At 40.4% G+C, this 17,317-nt stretch overlaps 1 protein-coding gene across 2 annotated transcripts; it reads left to right on the top strand.

The window, feature by feature from the left end:
* The first annotated feature begins 46 nt into the window (after positions 1–46).
* acox1 (acyl-CoA oxidase 1, palmitoyl) lies at positions 47–17,064 on the top strand. 2 transcript variants are annotated; one of them, XM_070856501.1, is made up of 14 exons: positions 47–262; positions 1,917–2,076; positions 6,857–7,017; positions 8,148–8,255; positions 8,427–8,546; positions 8,661–8,776; positions 9,249–9,418; positions 9,677–9,839; positions 10,587–10,777; positions 11,771–11,950; positions 12,760–12,865; positions 13,417–13,560; positions 13,871–14,077; positions 15,023–17,064. In XM_070856501.1, the coding sequence occupies exons 1-14, from the start codon at positions 154–156 to the stop codon at positions 15,071–15,073; spliced, it is 1,986 nt and encodes a 661-aa protein (XP_070712602.1). In that variant the 5' UTR covers positions 47–153; the 3' UTR covers positions 15,074–17,064. The 2 variants fall into 2 exon arrangements, with proteins under 2 accessions (XP_070712602.1, XP_070712603.1); XM_070856502.1 differs by lacking the exon at positions 6,857–7,017 and adding an exon at positions 3,695–3,855.
* The last annotated feature ends 253 nt before the right edge of the window (positions 17,065–17,317 follow it).

Genomic DNA, 17,317 nt, shown 5'->3' with positions numbered 1-17,317 from the left:
TCTCCGCCCCCGCCCCAGACCTCTCTGCGCATGCGCCTGGAGGACGCAGTGTTAGGAAGACCCGATAGTTTGAGGAGACAGTAGGAGGTTATACAACAGTATCATCAGTGTCCTATTTCACATTAAATATTGTTTTCAGTCGGATATATAACCATGAATCCTGATATTATGAGAGAGCGGCAAAACGCCACCTTTGACGTGGAGAAACTGACCAACATTTTGGACAGAGGCCCAGAAAAGACAAAACGAAGGCGAGAAATTGGTGAGTATGAAATGTCATGTTACTGTGGTCGTCGCTTGCAACACTTAAAACTTGATATGATGATGAGGAGGATAATAAAGAAGTTTGCTGAGGCAGGAGTTTTGTGGAGAAAAGCGAGTTAAGCCAACAAGGCTTTCATCGGCTGTTTGCTATAACGGTGGTGTTGCTAACAGCTGTCAAAGTTCAACTTTATTGTCCGCGAAGTAATTAAAAAATATATATAGAGCACACAGAGACACAGGCACACGAACTAAGCTACTTACTACATGATCTTTAAAAAAACCCTAAAACATGAATGCATCAAGTGATAACCTGTCCTCTCTATGGCGGCTAGCTAACGTTCCAGCCGGCTTGATCTGTACCAAACTTTGACTTTATTCAGGAAACTATTTCACCTAAAGGCCGTTTAAGGTGGTATTACTAATATTAGGTAAGTCAGGGTGATTTATTATCCTCCAAATGGGAATTCGGCGTCCGTGGCATTTAGCTAATATACAGGAGTAAGATTTTCAATGTCCATCAATGATGAGTTTAGCAACTGGTGAGTTGACTAACTTGGCGTTTAATAACTGTGCAAGCCAGTTTCACGCTTCAGAGACTAAGTGACTTCATTTCTATCCCCATTAAGCTTAAATACGTAGCTGCAGGTAACGGAGAACAACCTTTTGTGTGTGTTAGATTCAGTGAATTAAAAGCAAATTATAAATTAACTACCAGCGACTGTGCAGGGAAAGTCATGGAAAAGCCCATATTTAGTTTCATATGTAAAACTATGAATATAAACTCCCAGAATGTTTACCCAAGAGTGCAGATGTATGCTGTAATTTGTCAGTGTGAATATTCATTTGAAAATGTATCAGCTCATTTGTTTGTATACATTCTTAAATCAGTATGCATGTATTTGTTACTACTACTAATACTAGGGCCTAAAATAATGATTATGTATTTGCTGAGGATTTTCTTCTGCCTGTCTGTGTGAAAAATGTCCATCACAGTTTTCCAGCGTCCAAGACGACCAATGATTGGCCAACTGGCAGTCCAATCCCCCCAAAGATGTTTAGTTTAGAATAAGAAAAGCAGCATGAACCAACTGAATGACAAGTTATTTGTCATGCGCACAACAAATACAATGAAGGAGTCATTGGCAATGATATTCTTATTTATCAGGCTCCCTCCAACAATGCTCATACAATATGTATAAAAAGAAAGTCACTTTGACTGTGCGGCAATGCAGCATGTATTTGCATAATGAGATTCGGTAATGGACAAGTCAAGAACAGGATGTCAACAGGTTGTGTAACAAACATTTGTTGTGCCACAACAAATATTTAACATGTAGTGTAGCAAATATTTTTTTAGTAGAACAAATTTTAGGTGAGCTATAATCTACTGGATAGATTATAGATAGATAACGTGATGGTCAGTGTTTACGTTTTCTAACAACTGTACTACTTATTTTCTTACTTAAAGCATATTTCCAAATATTGACACACATTTACAAATCTTACACGGTGTCGCATGTGGGAACACAAATATTTGCGAATGTCAAGTTGAATATTGCTAATATGCGGACTTTACTTTCAGCTGTATAGACTACAGCAGCTGTAAAGGAAATAACTTAAATATCTGATTCCATTTACACTATCTGCTGTAGAATCATTGATTCTCAGCGATCCAGACTTTCAAGAGGAGGACCCGAACTTCCTGTCCCGCAGTGAGCGCTACGACCAGGCTGTTAGAAAAAGTGCCCAGATGATCCTGAAGCTCAGAGAGTATGGCATCGCAGACCCGGAGGAGATCTACTGCTATAAGAAGTATGTGGCAAAGGGCATGGTGACACATGATGCCAACAGGCAACTGGTTTAGATACTGTAGATCCAGATAGGTCAATGTGATTGCAAGGCTGAGGGAGAGCAGCGCACACAGGGTCAAACCCACTGTTAGGAGAGGTGAATAAACATGGGAGGTGGTGAAGGCACTGGGGCACATAAGAAGTATAACACTGCAGTCTCAGAAATATCAAAGGAGTGATGAATTAAATGTGTGATAGCACTTATTTAAAGTTATGTATGAGGGATGTCATGAAGAATTAAATGCTGTTTCCCTCTATTACTGTGTGTTTAGCCAAAAGCTAATGTTGACATACACAATATGTGCTTATAAATATTCGTATATACTTACTAACTGAGTTGCTCATACAAAGCAAACCATTCTAAGTACTGCCAGCATCATGTTACTCATACTGTTTGTTGTTAATATGTTACAAGATTTGGCTGTGATGCCACCACACCCTAACTGTACTTTATGGCCGTAATTACGTAATAAACCAGGATTATTGTACTTTCAAATATCAAAGGGTGTCCTGGGACAGTTTGAGCACATGATATGAGAACAGTGGACAGGGCAAATGTATAACAGCGTATTCTCCCCACTGTGTTTTTAATCATGATGAGTCTTTTTTCCACAATGTGACCAATTTTTTTCAATTGTTTTTATGGCACAAGTTCCACAACTGTCCTGTAACTGTATCAAACAGCTAAACAGTAGGATTGTTTGAAAATGTCTGGTGACAGCACAAAATTCAAAGAAACACTTAGATTTGTGTTTTGGGGAAAATGTGTAATGTACACTGTATTACATACACTGTGTGTGGCTCTGAAGGAAACAAATACAGCTGGAGCAAAGTTCATCTCAAGATTAAAACTGTGTCAGAGGGTATGTAAGCTCCCAGCTCTCACTAGTTATACAATGTATTTAGAAAGGAAACATTATCTTTATGAACAAATGCACATGTTTTTTAGACTATATCAGACAGATGTTAGTTAAACTCTTTGCAACATTACTTTGACAACATGTTCCGAAAATGATTTTACTTCTTTTATAGACATTTATAGTGTAAACTGACAGTTACAGTCTATCACAGATCATTTTTATGTTGCAAGCCTTTTTTAAACTTTCTGTGTGCCTTGTTTCTGCACACTGACTATCTGTTAGCCTGTTTGATGCACACGCAGTGGAGTTTTTCATTTCATTTTAATTACAGCTGCTGTAAAAAGTATAAACGTGGATCGCTTTGGCAGAATATATTACAATCATTCACTCGTGAAGAGGGCAAGCGAAGTACAAGAGATGTCAGAGAACACATTAACTCAACCGGAGGCTTTATATTTAATCTGATTAAACACTGAATCTTAACTTTTCAAATGAAAGCGCTTTGAGTGGTCAAAAACACTAGAAAGGCGCTGCACAAGCACAGCCCATCTACCATTTACAGAGTACTAAGTCCAAACAAGAGACTAAATAGTATGCGTTGGACCTCAGCCATACAAATCACATTGTCTTTCAGTGCTTCCAAAACATAATGAGTCAAAGTCTGAGTTACAGTTTGAGCCTGAACTTAAATTGTGTATCCTATACCTTCCCTTCACCCAGTATAGCTAGAGGAAACCATCATGAGGCCATGGGGCTACACTTTGCCATGTTCCTCCCAACCCTGTACAGCCAGTGCGACCCTCAGCAGTCCAGGAAATGGTTACCTCTGGCAGAGTCCTACCAGGTCGTGGGCACGTACGCCCAAACTGAGCTGGGGCACGGTCAGTCCAGGACGTAGACCTGTTAACTTGTTTGTTGTTTCAGGCCCACAGGCACAAGCACATTTTGCCCAATGTTCAGCCAAAGTAATACTTGTGGCAGGAAAAAAGACCTGTTTCGGCGGGTTTGGTAAACTGTTCATGGCCAGGGCTGGTTCTGGTGATTTCTTGTATGTGTTTGACAGATCCGAATCATGTCAAAAATTCAAAAGTAGTTACATGTATGTCCTGACACGTGATGTTTTGTTCTAACAACAGTAATGTCGTATGTTTAGATGTAGCTGTGTTATTAACACTGCTCCACTAGTGGTTGTCCCTTACACCTTAACGAATTAGTGGTGTCTTAAAATAAAGCGAGGTAGTTTTGTCTCGTCTGTTCCAAAACTCATTCTCAACAACACTAGGTAGCTCCGCTGCTTTCCTACTCACAACTCTCTCATTTCACTTTATGTGATGATGATGATGATGATGATGATGATGATGATGCACTGGTGATGAAGCTTGTGTGCATTTTGATTGCTGTATCTTGATTTTTTTTCTTGCTAATGATGAATTCCATTTCCAATGAATCTGAATCATCAGTAATTTAGTTTTGAATATATGGCCTGTCTTTGATTTGGCTGTCTCTAGCGAATAGAAATGGTGGAGAAGTTGGGCTGGTGTGTGAATTAGTAGGTAGTGAAGACTTGAAACTGGTCTTACATCAAAAGGGAGAAGCTTCATCATGTGCTAGAGGAATACGTGGTCTGGGAGCCTATAATGAGGCTGAGCTCTGAATGTCTCTTTGTAATCTGAGAGGCTGATGAATCTGTGGTGAGAGAGAATGTAGGCCAAGCCAGCTATTGTTTGTTGCCTTGCTGTAACAAAGCCAAGTGGACATTATTATTCATTTCTATTTCATCTGTGCAAAGCTACACTGAAAGTTTAGAACTGATGGCCTTGTTTTTAATGAACTTGATGTTCACCAGTGTCTTGCCATGTGTGGGCCAACAATGGACCAAAGTCCTAGAGTATCATTTATCAAGGTCACATGTTGTGACCTAGTGTGTCCTTGACCTCTTTTTCAGGGCCTCAACGAACAGTTATTTTCACCATCAGTTCACTGATTATTTTCTTAATAGATTAATCATTTGGTCTGTTAAACATCAGAAAACAACAAAAAATGCCCACACCAGTAACCTAGAGCACAAGAAGGCATCATTAGGTATCTCGTTTTGTCCGTCAGACCACACAAATCTTCAATTTACTATTAGACCAACAAAAGAGGTGAATTCTCATATTTGAGAACTTCAGATATTTAGCAGCTTTGCTTGAAACACGACTTAACAATTAATCATGATCAAAAAGGATAACCTAAAAAAACCCTACTTACCCATTGATATCTGCCAAGACTTAACTCCAAAATATTTCTTTTCAAGTCTCTCATGCATAGTGGCTGGCTCCCTAACCATGCAACTAAGAGATGAGCAAGTTCAATTTAGATGTAAGTAAATAAGTAAACTTGTATAGCACCTTCTGAGAGCAGGAATGTCACAAAGTGCACCGAGGAAATAAGGCATCAACATACATATAAACCAACCATAAAAAACTGAATGAATAGAAAAGAGAAAAAATACACAGAGACATCTCTAAACAGGTGGATCTTGCGCTGCTTATTAAAAGTGTCCAAAGGGAGAGAGAGAGAGCTCTAAAGTTTAAGAGCCACAACTTCAAAAGCACTGTCTCCTGTAGTTTTAAGCATCTGCTGAGGAACAACCAGCAAAACCTGATCAGAGGACCTGCTGGTGACATGGGGCTGCAGGTGATCTCTAGTGTGCACTGCTGCCTGACCACGCAGAGCTCTATAGGTTATCACAAGAAGTTGGACTCATAAAGTAGAATCACAATCAATGTCACGCAAGACCTTTTGGATGACCTGGCCAAGCCATAAGAAATGCCTTTTGAGTGACTTATTATCTGTCCAAGGGGAAGCATATACAAGGCAAACAGAATAGGACCAAGGACTGAACCTTGGGGCACGTCACAATACAGAGTTTCAGATGAGGTGGCGACGCTGCCAAGTGAAACTGCGATACTATCGGAGAGGTAGCTAATCGAAGATACCCACATACCGCCCAAGTCTCTCATCCAAGATACTGTGGTCACCAATATCAAAAGCTGCACTGAGATCCAACAAAACCAACACTGAAGCTTGTCCTCTATCACCATGTGTCAAGATATCATGCAGGCTCTGAGAAGAGCTGTTTCTGCTACCAGCAGAAGCCAGACGGAAACTTATCAAAGATGTTATGCTCATCTGTTGCCGTTGTCAGCTGTTTAGCAACAACTTGTTCTAAAATTTTTGCTGCAAAAGGCAACTTGGAGATGTGCCTGTAATCTGTACATCTGTGTATCTTTATGCAGTTCAATGAAAAGTTCAGACTAGTTGAACATCCAGGTCATGAAGAATGAAAAGTTGAAATGTGACCACTTGGTTTAAAGAAATGTAAGATGCAGCTAAATCAGGAGTTTGAACCTTTATGCTTTGATTTGATCAGTTTATGGACAGTGTGGGTGAACGCAGGCCAAACTGAGAATTGTCCTAGACTAAATTATAATACATAACCGAGGTATTCAGACACAAATTTGGCAGGGGAACTTGGTTGATGCAGCCAGTAAAGACAGATTAAAATGAGATTCATATGAGTCAAGTTATATTATGACCATATTATCAAATCAGCAATTCCGATATGCATGATATGCTCATAAGCTATTTTAATTTGTCTGTGTCACTTCTATCCTCACCGCTTGCTTGCACCACCTGTCTTACCTCGCTTCCTCTTGATACGAACCATATCACTTCTTACCCATAATCCCCTCCAACATTCTCTCTTCGTTCATCTGCACTTACCCGGGTGTAAAATTTCCATAAAATGGCTTCTTTCGAAAATTCTCCATGCATCTCCCTCCTTGCCTTCTCTGCATTACTACCTGCCTTTCTTTTCCGTTTGCCTGCGTGGCGTAGCTGCGTGCATCCGGACAGGCCAGAGCCCTTGGATCTCCATCTAGGGATGTTCCTGCCCACTCTGCTCAACCAGGGCACCCCAGAGCAAATGGACCGTTTCTTCATGCCCGCCTGGAACCTAGAGATCATCGGCACCTACGCTCAGACTGAGATGGGCCACGGTAAAACAGAGCAGTCCAAAATATCAGGCCTGTCTTAAATCTGTCAGTATACAGGGACAATTTGCTCTATCATGGTCATTCATACTTTAATGCAAAAACAGACGTGGGCTATTTTCAAGATATAGCACCAGAACAAAGGTTGACATTATTAGCATTAGTTGTCTTAATATGTTTTCGTACTAAACCTCCATGCTTTTAACTTCCTAACTGTCATTGTTTTGCCATCATTTCTATTGGAAGCGAGTAAATCCACTGAAAGGGGAAAGCTACATGAGTGGGCAGACAGGTTGTAAACAAAACTCCAAGTTTAACTTAATTTCAAGTTAACACGATGGCGAACACAACCGAAATATCTATTGTCCATTGTAATAATTAGTTGTGTTCAACAGATGGCATGTGGTCAAATATTTCTCTGTGGTTGAACTTATTTACGACCCGTCTGTCCACTGGACAAGTTTAAAGTGATCAAAAACCAAAACAAATGGTGGCTGGAACTGTGAAAGTTAGACAGAGGGTTAACTTCATGTTCATTTCACTAGTTGTTATGGTCCCTGATCATCACTCTTCATTACCAGCCTTGCTCTGTCACTGACCCTTTCTATGTTTTTAACAGAAACGTTCCCCTTCCTAACAGAACTAGTAGATCTTTGTTGTTTGTCCATCAACGTGGCATGCCATAGACAGAATGAATTTAATTGTTATTAATGATTAAATGATTGTCTTTCAATGTGATTGTTACATAGGTTGTTAGATCTGTCAAACACCTACAAAGTGCACTGCTTTAATGTTTGCTTCATCGATTTTTATTTTTCATTGGAATAGACTTCAGATATCTGTTCATGCACATTTCAAACCGTTCAAGGGCTGAACATGTTTTCTATCACTTTGTTGTCATTTCATATTTGAAGTTTTGAGTTTTGAGCTTTTTTGTGTGGTTGATGCTAAAATGCTATTATATGTTAAATGATTAATCATAATGTAATTTTAATGGTAATGGTTAGCTTGGTAAATATATTGCAGCTGTTTGTTGCATTTTTGCTTTTCAACTGCTTACTCAGTATGTGTGTGTGTGTGTGTGTATGTTCTGTGTGCATGTGCTTGGTGGGCATTGATTTGCTGCCTCTCTCCAGGCACACATCTCAGAGGGCTGGAGACCACAGCCACATATGACCCAGCCACTCAGGAGTTTGTCTTGAACAGTCCCACAGTCAGCTCCATCAAATGGTGGCCTGGAGGACGTAAGTATACCGTCACGCCTCAGCAGCGTTACAAACCAACCAAGAATTATTTTGCCCCGGAATTCTTTGGGGCGTAAAAATGGCTTTTTCATGTTTTTCTTCCAGGCTGAGAAAACCTCATTGACATTGAGAACAAAGTAGTTTTGACCCTCTCACTCTCTCTCTGTCTAGTTGGAAAGACGTCAAACCATGCTATAGTTCTAGCCCAGCTTTACACTCAGGGAAATTGCCACGGTCTGCATGCTTTCATCGTACCCATCCGCGACATGAACACACATGTGCCCCTGCCAGGTAACCACCGTCTGTGATGACACCCTGAATGTGTGTTAAGTCAGTCTTCAGTTTCTCTCCTGTCCCTCATTCTCACACTCTTGTACACACACTCTTTCTCTCTCTCTGTCTAAGGTATCGTTGTCGGAGATATCGGCCCCAAGTTTGGCTTTAATGAAGTTGACAACGGTTTCTTGAAACTTGAGAATGTACGAATCTCACGGGAGAACATGCTGATGAAATACGCCAAGGTGATGTGAAATAATTTGATTTGATAGTTTCCCTGCGGTCAGATTGGTTTTCATTAATCTTTTAAGTTGATTAGACTTTCCTATTTGTTTACCAAATAGAGAAGGTTTTTTTCACCACATTCACGAGTTGTGCATCATAGAAACAAAGTGACATGTTTTATCAAATTATATCGGTACAAATATCATGAATCTTTGATGCAAGATAAGTAGCACATGCACGTCTGCCTTGCGTCATCTGAATTAGCCTCCATAATTATCAGAAAGGTGAATATACACCTCTCTAAAACAGTCACAACAAAAACTGATCGTAACCCACATGAAGTCAGGTTTTAGTGCAGGACCGCTGTATTTGACTTTATTACTTTTAGCTCAGTGTACCTAATAAATTGATGTAACCGTAATGATATTGTGTAACCATAGGTCTTTTGCTCCTGAAGTATCAGCAGTTAGAATGACTATTTGTCTCCACTAGGTGGAGCCAGATGGAACCTATGTGAAGCCACCAAGTGCCAAACTGACCTACGGCACCATGGTGTTCATCCGCTCCATGATCGTAGGAGAGTCGGCGCGGGCCCTCGCCAAGTCCTGCACCATCGCCATCCGCTACAGTGCTGTCCGTCACCAGTCTGAAATCCGTCCAGGGTCAGTCGCTACAAACGATTGCATGAAGATACACAAATGTTGCCAAATCTGTAGTAAAGTAAAAACAAATACATGCTTGAACTAAATGTAAACTTGTAACTACATTTCTTCAACAAGGAAACACAATCCGTTCTGTAATTGTGACATAATTCCAACAGCAAATGGAAATAGCAGTGGTTTTGTAATAATTTGAGAAAAGGAAAATAACCTTTTTACAAGATGCTGAAAACTCAGACCTGTGTGGTTCCATCCCCCCAGAGAGCCAGAGCCCCAGATCCTCGACTACCAGACGCAGCAGTACAAGCTGTTCCCTCTGCTGGCTATGGCCTACGCCTTCACCTTTGTCGGCCAGTACATGACTCAGACCTACCAGCGCATCAATGAAGGCATCAACGAGGGGGACTTCAGTGAGCTGCCTGAGGTACTGACTGAACATCTTAGTACTTTTAGGCTTAGCAGTGACTGACTGAGGATGATGCGTGTTGACAGACTGGGTCTTTCCAGCTGCTTTAAGGAGATGTGTGGTGAGCGTGTGGTGCAAGCAAAACCCAGTTTATTCGTTTAAACTCCAGATAGGTTTGTGTACTGGCATCAGTGGCAGCTTGGTCAGTCAGCGTGAAAGCAGACACAGCTCACAAGTTCTTCAAATCAAGTGCTGTAGTTATTCTGGTGTAAACTGACTGTATGGGCTTCGGTCCCTGTCTGTGCTGCTGGTTGTCTGATTACGTGATTGCACTCTCTGTACTAACATCCAGCCATCACTGTTTCTCATATTTGTTTCTCATATATCAGTAGACAAAACACAAGGCCACTGCAGTCCTAGAAAACTTAGAAAATACAGTGCACAAGATGCACTGTGCTGAAATCTGAGTCTGGAACCATGAAAAGTCCACCGAGAGCAACTTTACCTAATATTTTAGTTGCTGCTTAATGTAAAGTCACTTAATCTGAGCCATTACCAAAATATTGGTACCTAGAATGGAAATGCAAATTGGCTACCCATGGATAATTCCTGTACACACATTAATATAAACTGTTGCTCACATTATTATATATTTTCAAAGCGGTGATTCATATTTATTTTGTTGTTTGATGATTTCTTTTGTAATGTAATTGTCACCCAGCTTGCATGAAGCTATTTTCACTCTCCCTGCCCTCCAATCTACAGCTCCATGCCCTGTCCGCTGGTCTGAAGGCCTTCACCACATGGGCAACCAACTCTGCCATCGAGGTGTGCCGCATGTCGTGCGGTGGTCACGGCTACTCTCGCAGCAGCGCCTTGCCAGACATTTACGTCGACTTCACGCCTACGTGCACCTATGAGGGAGAGAACACGGTCATGATGCTGCAGACAGCAAGGTAACTCGTCACAAACGGAAATGGGCGACCACATATGTGACACCTCACCAAACTCTCCATTGTTACATTGACGTAAGAGTGCATAGAGTAGGAAGGATGCTATCATTTTAATTTAGATTTTAAATGGTAAATTGCAACACTTTAACTTGTATGAATGTCTGGTTAATTCCTACATTGCACCGTTTTTAAAGCAAGTACTTAACAGCAGTAAACACACAGAAGATTTAGCTTTTTCACCCATCATTGGAAGTATTTAATGTCTATTAAATGTCTATGTAACCATGCAGTCCATGAGAAAAGCAACAGCCTTAATTAAGCAGGACTTAGTCTCTTCCTTGTGTATTTGAAGTGATGGCCCCTGTGTGGAGGATTTTATCTCAAACTGTCACTGCAGTCTCAGACAAGTCTCCCTTGGATAAAAGATGTTAAACTCCAGAGACTTCCTGATTAAATAAAAACAAAATAAAATCCATTTTTGTCACACATATTAATAGAATAAGACAGGGACAAATACTGACACACACAGACATAAACACGCGCCCACTCAGCAGCCGTAGCTCACCACATACACAAACACATGGGACACACCCGCACTCCTCCCACAGCAAAAACAAACACAGGTCACATTTTTTATCCCTAAATGATAGCTTCTGTTGTTTTCTGTCACCTCTAATATAAAGGTCAGCTGTTCAGTTTCAAAAACCTGTTATGTGATGCTTTTTCCTTTTGAAGGGATATCGTTTCGCTGGCAAGGATGTGCAAACAGTTCTTTAAATGTTCAGTTACGCAATAAGCTTGTACTTGAACACGGAGTGCACTCACAGAGATGTTGTGAATGGGAGTGATTAAATAAATAATTGAATAAGTTGAAATCTGAAACTACACCTGGATTTGGTCCTTGGGAAGAAATACTTGATTGTAAAAACATTTATTAACAGTTCCACAAGAAATTCTGCATTTTTTTTTTTTAATCCTAAACTTTTGCCTATGCAGATACCTGGTGAAGAGCTACGGACAGGTCAAGGCAGGCCATCAGCTGAGCGGCATTGTGTCATATCTGAACGAAGCAGATCACCGGAGCGTCCAGCCCCAGCCTGTCGCTGCCAGGCCAACGGTGGTCGACATAAACGACCTGACTAGCCTGGTGGAGGTCTACAAACTACGAGCTGCCATGTAAGAGACAAGAGCAGGAGAGAAAATTAGCTTATTGCTAATTTTGGTGTGGATTTTCATTTCTGCTTATTTAATGCCTTTTACAATTTCTTATTCTTTATTTTCCACATCATCATTGGACATGTTTTTAGATTTAAGTAATAGTAGTAGTTATGTACATTATATTATCCTTAGTGAAGGTACTGCTGATTGTATGTAATGGGGCCATTTGTGAATTTAACAATATTAAAAGTGGATTTTCAGCCATTGGATATGGGCATGTGCTAAATGAGTAAAAGGTAAATGTAAGTTTTTATGTTCAAAAAGAGGAGGGATAGATGTTCACTAACCCTTTTTTCAGTGTATACCTAAATCAGCTGTTCTCTACTGTCGACCATATTTCTGCCTGTCTGTCATGACATGCAGCCCCGATTACATCCCTGCATACTGTGCTCCTTAGTCACATCTAAATTCATTTTGCACTTGTCAGCACAGCACAAACAGCGGCTGAGCCAGTCTGGTGGAGGGAGACAAAATGTGTCCCGCTAGTCGATACATTAGAGGAATGAAAGGCATATAAATAATAAAGGGAATAATTTCTTCTGTGTAAGGATCCATTCAACTTATTTTTTACTTTAAAAGAAATACAGATTTGAATGATGTTTGTGAAAACACAAGCTCATATTGCCTCTGTTGTACTTAAAAGCCAAAGTCAATGGTAATATGTGTCTGGATTTTATTACAGCTCGGGAGGTATGAAGTGTCTTGATGTTTTGAATCTGTTTACCTTAATGAAATCCGTGGCTAATGCAGATGATGTGTGTTTGTAGACTTGTAGAGCTGGCAGCTAAGAGCATCCAGCAGGAGTTGCAGCGCAGGAAGAGCCAGGAAGACGCCTGGAACAACAGCGCTATCGACCTGGTCAGAGCCTCAGATGTAAGTTCAGATCAGCTCAGTTCAGATCTGTGTGACAAATGTCTGAATTGAAGTTCTCTGCATCAGTTTGTTATTGCTCACCCTTAATCATGAAGCTCACATGTCCTACTTTCTGCAGGGGCCATTATTGACATTTCCTTGATTTTGTCTTCAATATTTAGAAATGATAGAATACTTTTTAAAAACCATTCAGTGCTGTGCATTATTTGTCCTGTGTAAATTAGATTATAAATTATATTATAAAGATTCTTATTCATACATTATATGAAATAGAATTAGATTAATCCAGTGTAGCCCAGGTTTTAGTATCAAGGCATATATGATCATTACATAGTCTAAAGCTTTCCATGACTTGCGATTCACAGATTAGTTTTTGGATTTATAAATTAATGCAGAAATTGATGCTGAGCTCCCAAAACTAATATGATATGCTGATGCTGCTTAAAGTCAAACTCAGACTTGCCCACGTGTATCTCCTTATTCCATCTTTCTTTTTTTTCTTTCTCTTTCATTCATTTACAACCTTATGTTCCCCCCCTTTTTGTCGCCAGGCCCACTGTCACTATGTTGTAGTGAAGCTCTTTACTGACAAGTTGGGGGAGATCGGTGACACAGCGATACACTCAGTGATGTCAACCATGGCTCTCCTCTACGCCCTGCACGGCATAACGAAGAACTCTGGAGACTTCCTGCAGGTCAGAAAAATCATAACACACAGACACAATATGGCCCACAGTCAGTGTTCAAACCTACTGCGGGTGTTTCAGCTTGCATACTCTCTGTAGTGTGGGCCTGTCAGTTTCACTTTCTGCTTCCACAAAACAGCCCCAGTGCCTCTTTGTCTCTGAGCTCACAAAATGGGGTTGTTATGTGTTGGCTGTGTATGATAAGACTATGATAAGAGAGATAAGACTTAATGATTGCTCTGATGTCTGTTTCATCACTGTCTGGTGCGCACAGTCCAGCAGCACACTTTCATCCACATCTCCATCGGTTTGATTTCAGGCCGGACTGCTGAGTGTGCCCCAGGTGCTGCAGATTTCTGGTCGCATCAAGGAGCTGCTGTCTCAGCTGAGGCCCAACGCTGTGGCACTGGTAGATGCCTTTGACATCCCCGACAAGAAGATGAATTCAGTCCTGGGACGATACGATGGGAATGTCTATGAGAACTTGTTCGAGTGGGCTCGCCGTTCACCCCTAAACTCCACAGAGGTCAGTGAGCGTCACAGTGAAATAACAGTAGCGTCACGGCACAGGTGTTGTCGTTGCGGGATTTAGACACCGCCAAGCCTTATGGCCGTACAGGCTACTAACAGCCCACAACATACACTAAAAGCAACATTTTCTTATCTGAGTCTCACTGAGCTCAGCCTGCATCCTGCAGTTGCTCCAATGGTTTCACCACAGCAGTGCCTGTGCGACTGGGTGTTGGGGGCGACCTGGTCCTCTTCTCCTGAGTCCAACTATGCACTGAGCTCGGTGTTGGCTGCAATTCATTTAGGCTGACAAGATAGACACAGACATAGACAGAAACTGAACTGGGATGAGGGTTACCATTTGTTGTGCATCACAGTCTCAATTCATCTGCAGCTTGCAACTCTCATGCGTCCATATCTCTGCTGTCCTTCCTGGGCGTCTGCTGTCAAATAGGCTCATGTGAGATAAGACCCGCCCTTTTGAAGTTTGGCAACCAATCAAAAATAACAAATGATATGACATGTGACCATGAGAGTAGTGACAAGTATTTCTCAATCCAAGTCTCAATAGATTAGCATTTTAATTTCTCAAGCTGTGCATTGCATCTGTTGACGATAGACGCAGTTTAATACGACGGGGGGCAGCAGTGTTTAACAGTGAAGGTTTTATTGGTTGGAATTATAAATTAGAAACTGAAAGCTTTTAAAGCTTCATGCGCTGCATACACATTAAGCTCAGGGGTAACAAAGATTAGAGAAATGGAAGATTTAGTGACTTTAATAGCTCATCTTGCCATGTTGCATTTGTGCACTGTATGGCCAACCAACTGTTCATCTTACACAAATCTTGCACTGATGTCAAAAAGACTGTATGTGTGTGATTATACACGCATGTCTTTTTTTCCCTCCTGATCTCATTATTTCAGATTATCAAATGCTCCATGTCTTCTTTGTCCCCCAGGTCCACGAATCCTACCACAAGTACCTGAAGCCCCTGCGGTCCAAACTGTGAGCGGAGTCTCTTCCACCTTGATTCCTAGCTGTGTCCGTTCAACTGTGTGCATACAAGCACAACCTTATACCGACATTATATCAACCCCATGATGGTCTTCACTCGCCATCAGCTGGTATTTACCAGTCTGAAGGAATTTAGCCTCCCCTGCTCCACTCTTTCTGTATGTGGTCAATTTGAACAACATAATCAGCCACCCCAAAGGCCATGGTTTACTGTGACATAGGTGATGGGGGAAACCACAGTGGGCCGTAAATGGAGTAGACACCCTAAAGCAATCTGAAGACAATGTTATCATTGAGGGTAATGGAAAGAAAACCAGGAATGACAATTATATCTAAAAACCTCTAATTAAGTCATTATTTTGAAGCAGTACTTTTAAGAATACTGAAAAAATCAAGTATTTGCAGGTCTGGATTACCATGTCTTCTGCAGAGAAAATCCATTGTAAAGTTTCTCAGTATTTCATTTTTTCCCATCTTTTTTTTCTCTTTCTGCTGCGCGCCTGATGGCTCCACTTTGTGAGCCAGTAAAGATGGAACAAGAACAAAATCTTGTTATGAATGTTACATAATATCAGAGCGTTTTATGTTGGGAACAGAGCAACAGCAAAATCAGTTTGTTTTGTTTCCCCTGACTACAAGGACCACCATGTTATTTGTAAATGCACCGTGCTGTTTGCTGTAACGTTGTTAAAGAGGCATTCATTCATCCATGACCTTTATCAAGGGGAAACTGCTCAAGGCTGATGCAACTTTACTTCTGCAAAAGTCTGTGGCCCATGAATTATGGTGTAACACACCTGACTTAACACAGTAGCACAGTAGTTTGTATTGGATGAACAGTTGTGTAAATTAAAGCAGAGGTCCAACAGAAATATTACGCGAATATTTCCCCGTAAAATACTGTCACAATACTATTTTGATGCTGTCAATAAATAAAACATCTTCATATACATTAAATTCAGCTCTGCTTCAGCTCAGCAAGAATTTTACTTAATTACGCCTTTAAAGTCACTGACTTACTGTGTGTGTTTTGTTTTTTTTTTCTAAATTCTTCAATGTCTGAGAAAATCAGCGGACACTGGCTAACTAATAATAAATGATTACACTGCTCTGGTGAGTGTGTTTGTGGGACAGAGAGCTTTCTGCAGATAATGGTGAAGTATGTCAGGTGTGTGAAAAGCTCCTGTGAGTACAGGTAGTATGAATTTCTGACAATTACGGAGTGCTTGATGAGGCCACATACATACATACATACATTGTGTATGTGAATTAGTATTCTCCCTCCCTGCTGTGTGGGGTTGATGTACTGTACTGTAGTAAAGGGCCAGACCCCAGCCAACATCTGGATGTATTCTTTTTTTTTAGTTTTTAATCAAACACATTTCAAAGTTCAAACTTTCAATAAATTAATTTACAATGTACGATGATTTTCATATCCTGCTGACTGAATTGCTCTGGTTCAATTATGATTTCATTATGTGCAAACTGGATTAATGTCTGTCTGGTTTTGTTATTACAGGGTTAGAGACAGTTTTTAGAAAAGTCTATGATAAATTGGGTCTAAATGGTAGATGCTGAGGCTGGTGAATTAAAGTAGCAACAGAACTACTCAAATAAAATATTCTGGGATTTTTTGACTGTAATGAAACTATGATTAAACAGCAGGTTTTAATCTAAAGCCTTACTGTGAACTGTAAAGATGATTTATGGGATACGCATGTGCCTGAGAAAGTTGTGTTTTCTTTAACTAATGCAAAATGTTTTGTGACAAGTTCAATCACATTTCACTTGTGTATTTGTACGACTTTTAATCACTTGATTTCTGGGTAGCATTATCAATATGTAAGGAGTGAGCTGTTTGTTAAGCATATTTCTGTGATAACTTGTTGGTCTGTTTTATTGAATAATGAATGATTTTACTCAACATGATTTTAATGATTGATCATTTGACCTGTAACTTATATTAATAAAATAATAAATAATCAATTTGTATTGTGTTTATCTGTGGTTAACCAGCTTGACCTGATTTTCAAGCCCACCTCTTAAGGCCCAAAACTGCTTTAGGCATACTATTAAAAACTTGCATTACCACTTTCATGGGAATGTACTGGAGGACATTTCTATACTCTTCTAAGTCAAATACTTAACCGCAACATAGTATACTGTAAAACCACTTAAATTAAATGTATCATCTTTAAACCTGAGGTGACCCCAGGATCCCATTCACAGCCGAATGCCA

The sequence above is a fragment of the Pempheris klunzingeri genome, chromosome 3, assembly GCF_042242105.1.
Source record: "Pempheris klunzingeri isolate RE-2024b chromosome 3, fPemKlu1.hap1, whole genome shotgun sequence".
Classification (NCBI taxonomy): domain Eukaryota; kingdom Metazoa; phylum Chordata; class Actinopteri; order Acropomatiformes; family Pempheridae; genus Pempheris; species Pempheris klunzingeri.
The sequence above is the reverse complement of the archived record's forward strand: the minus strand, read 5'-3'. Positions and strand labels throughout refer to the sequence as shown.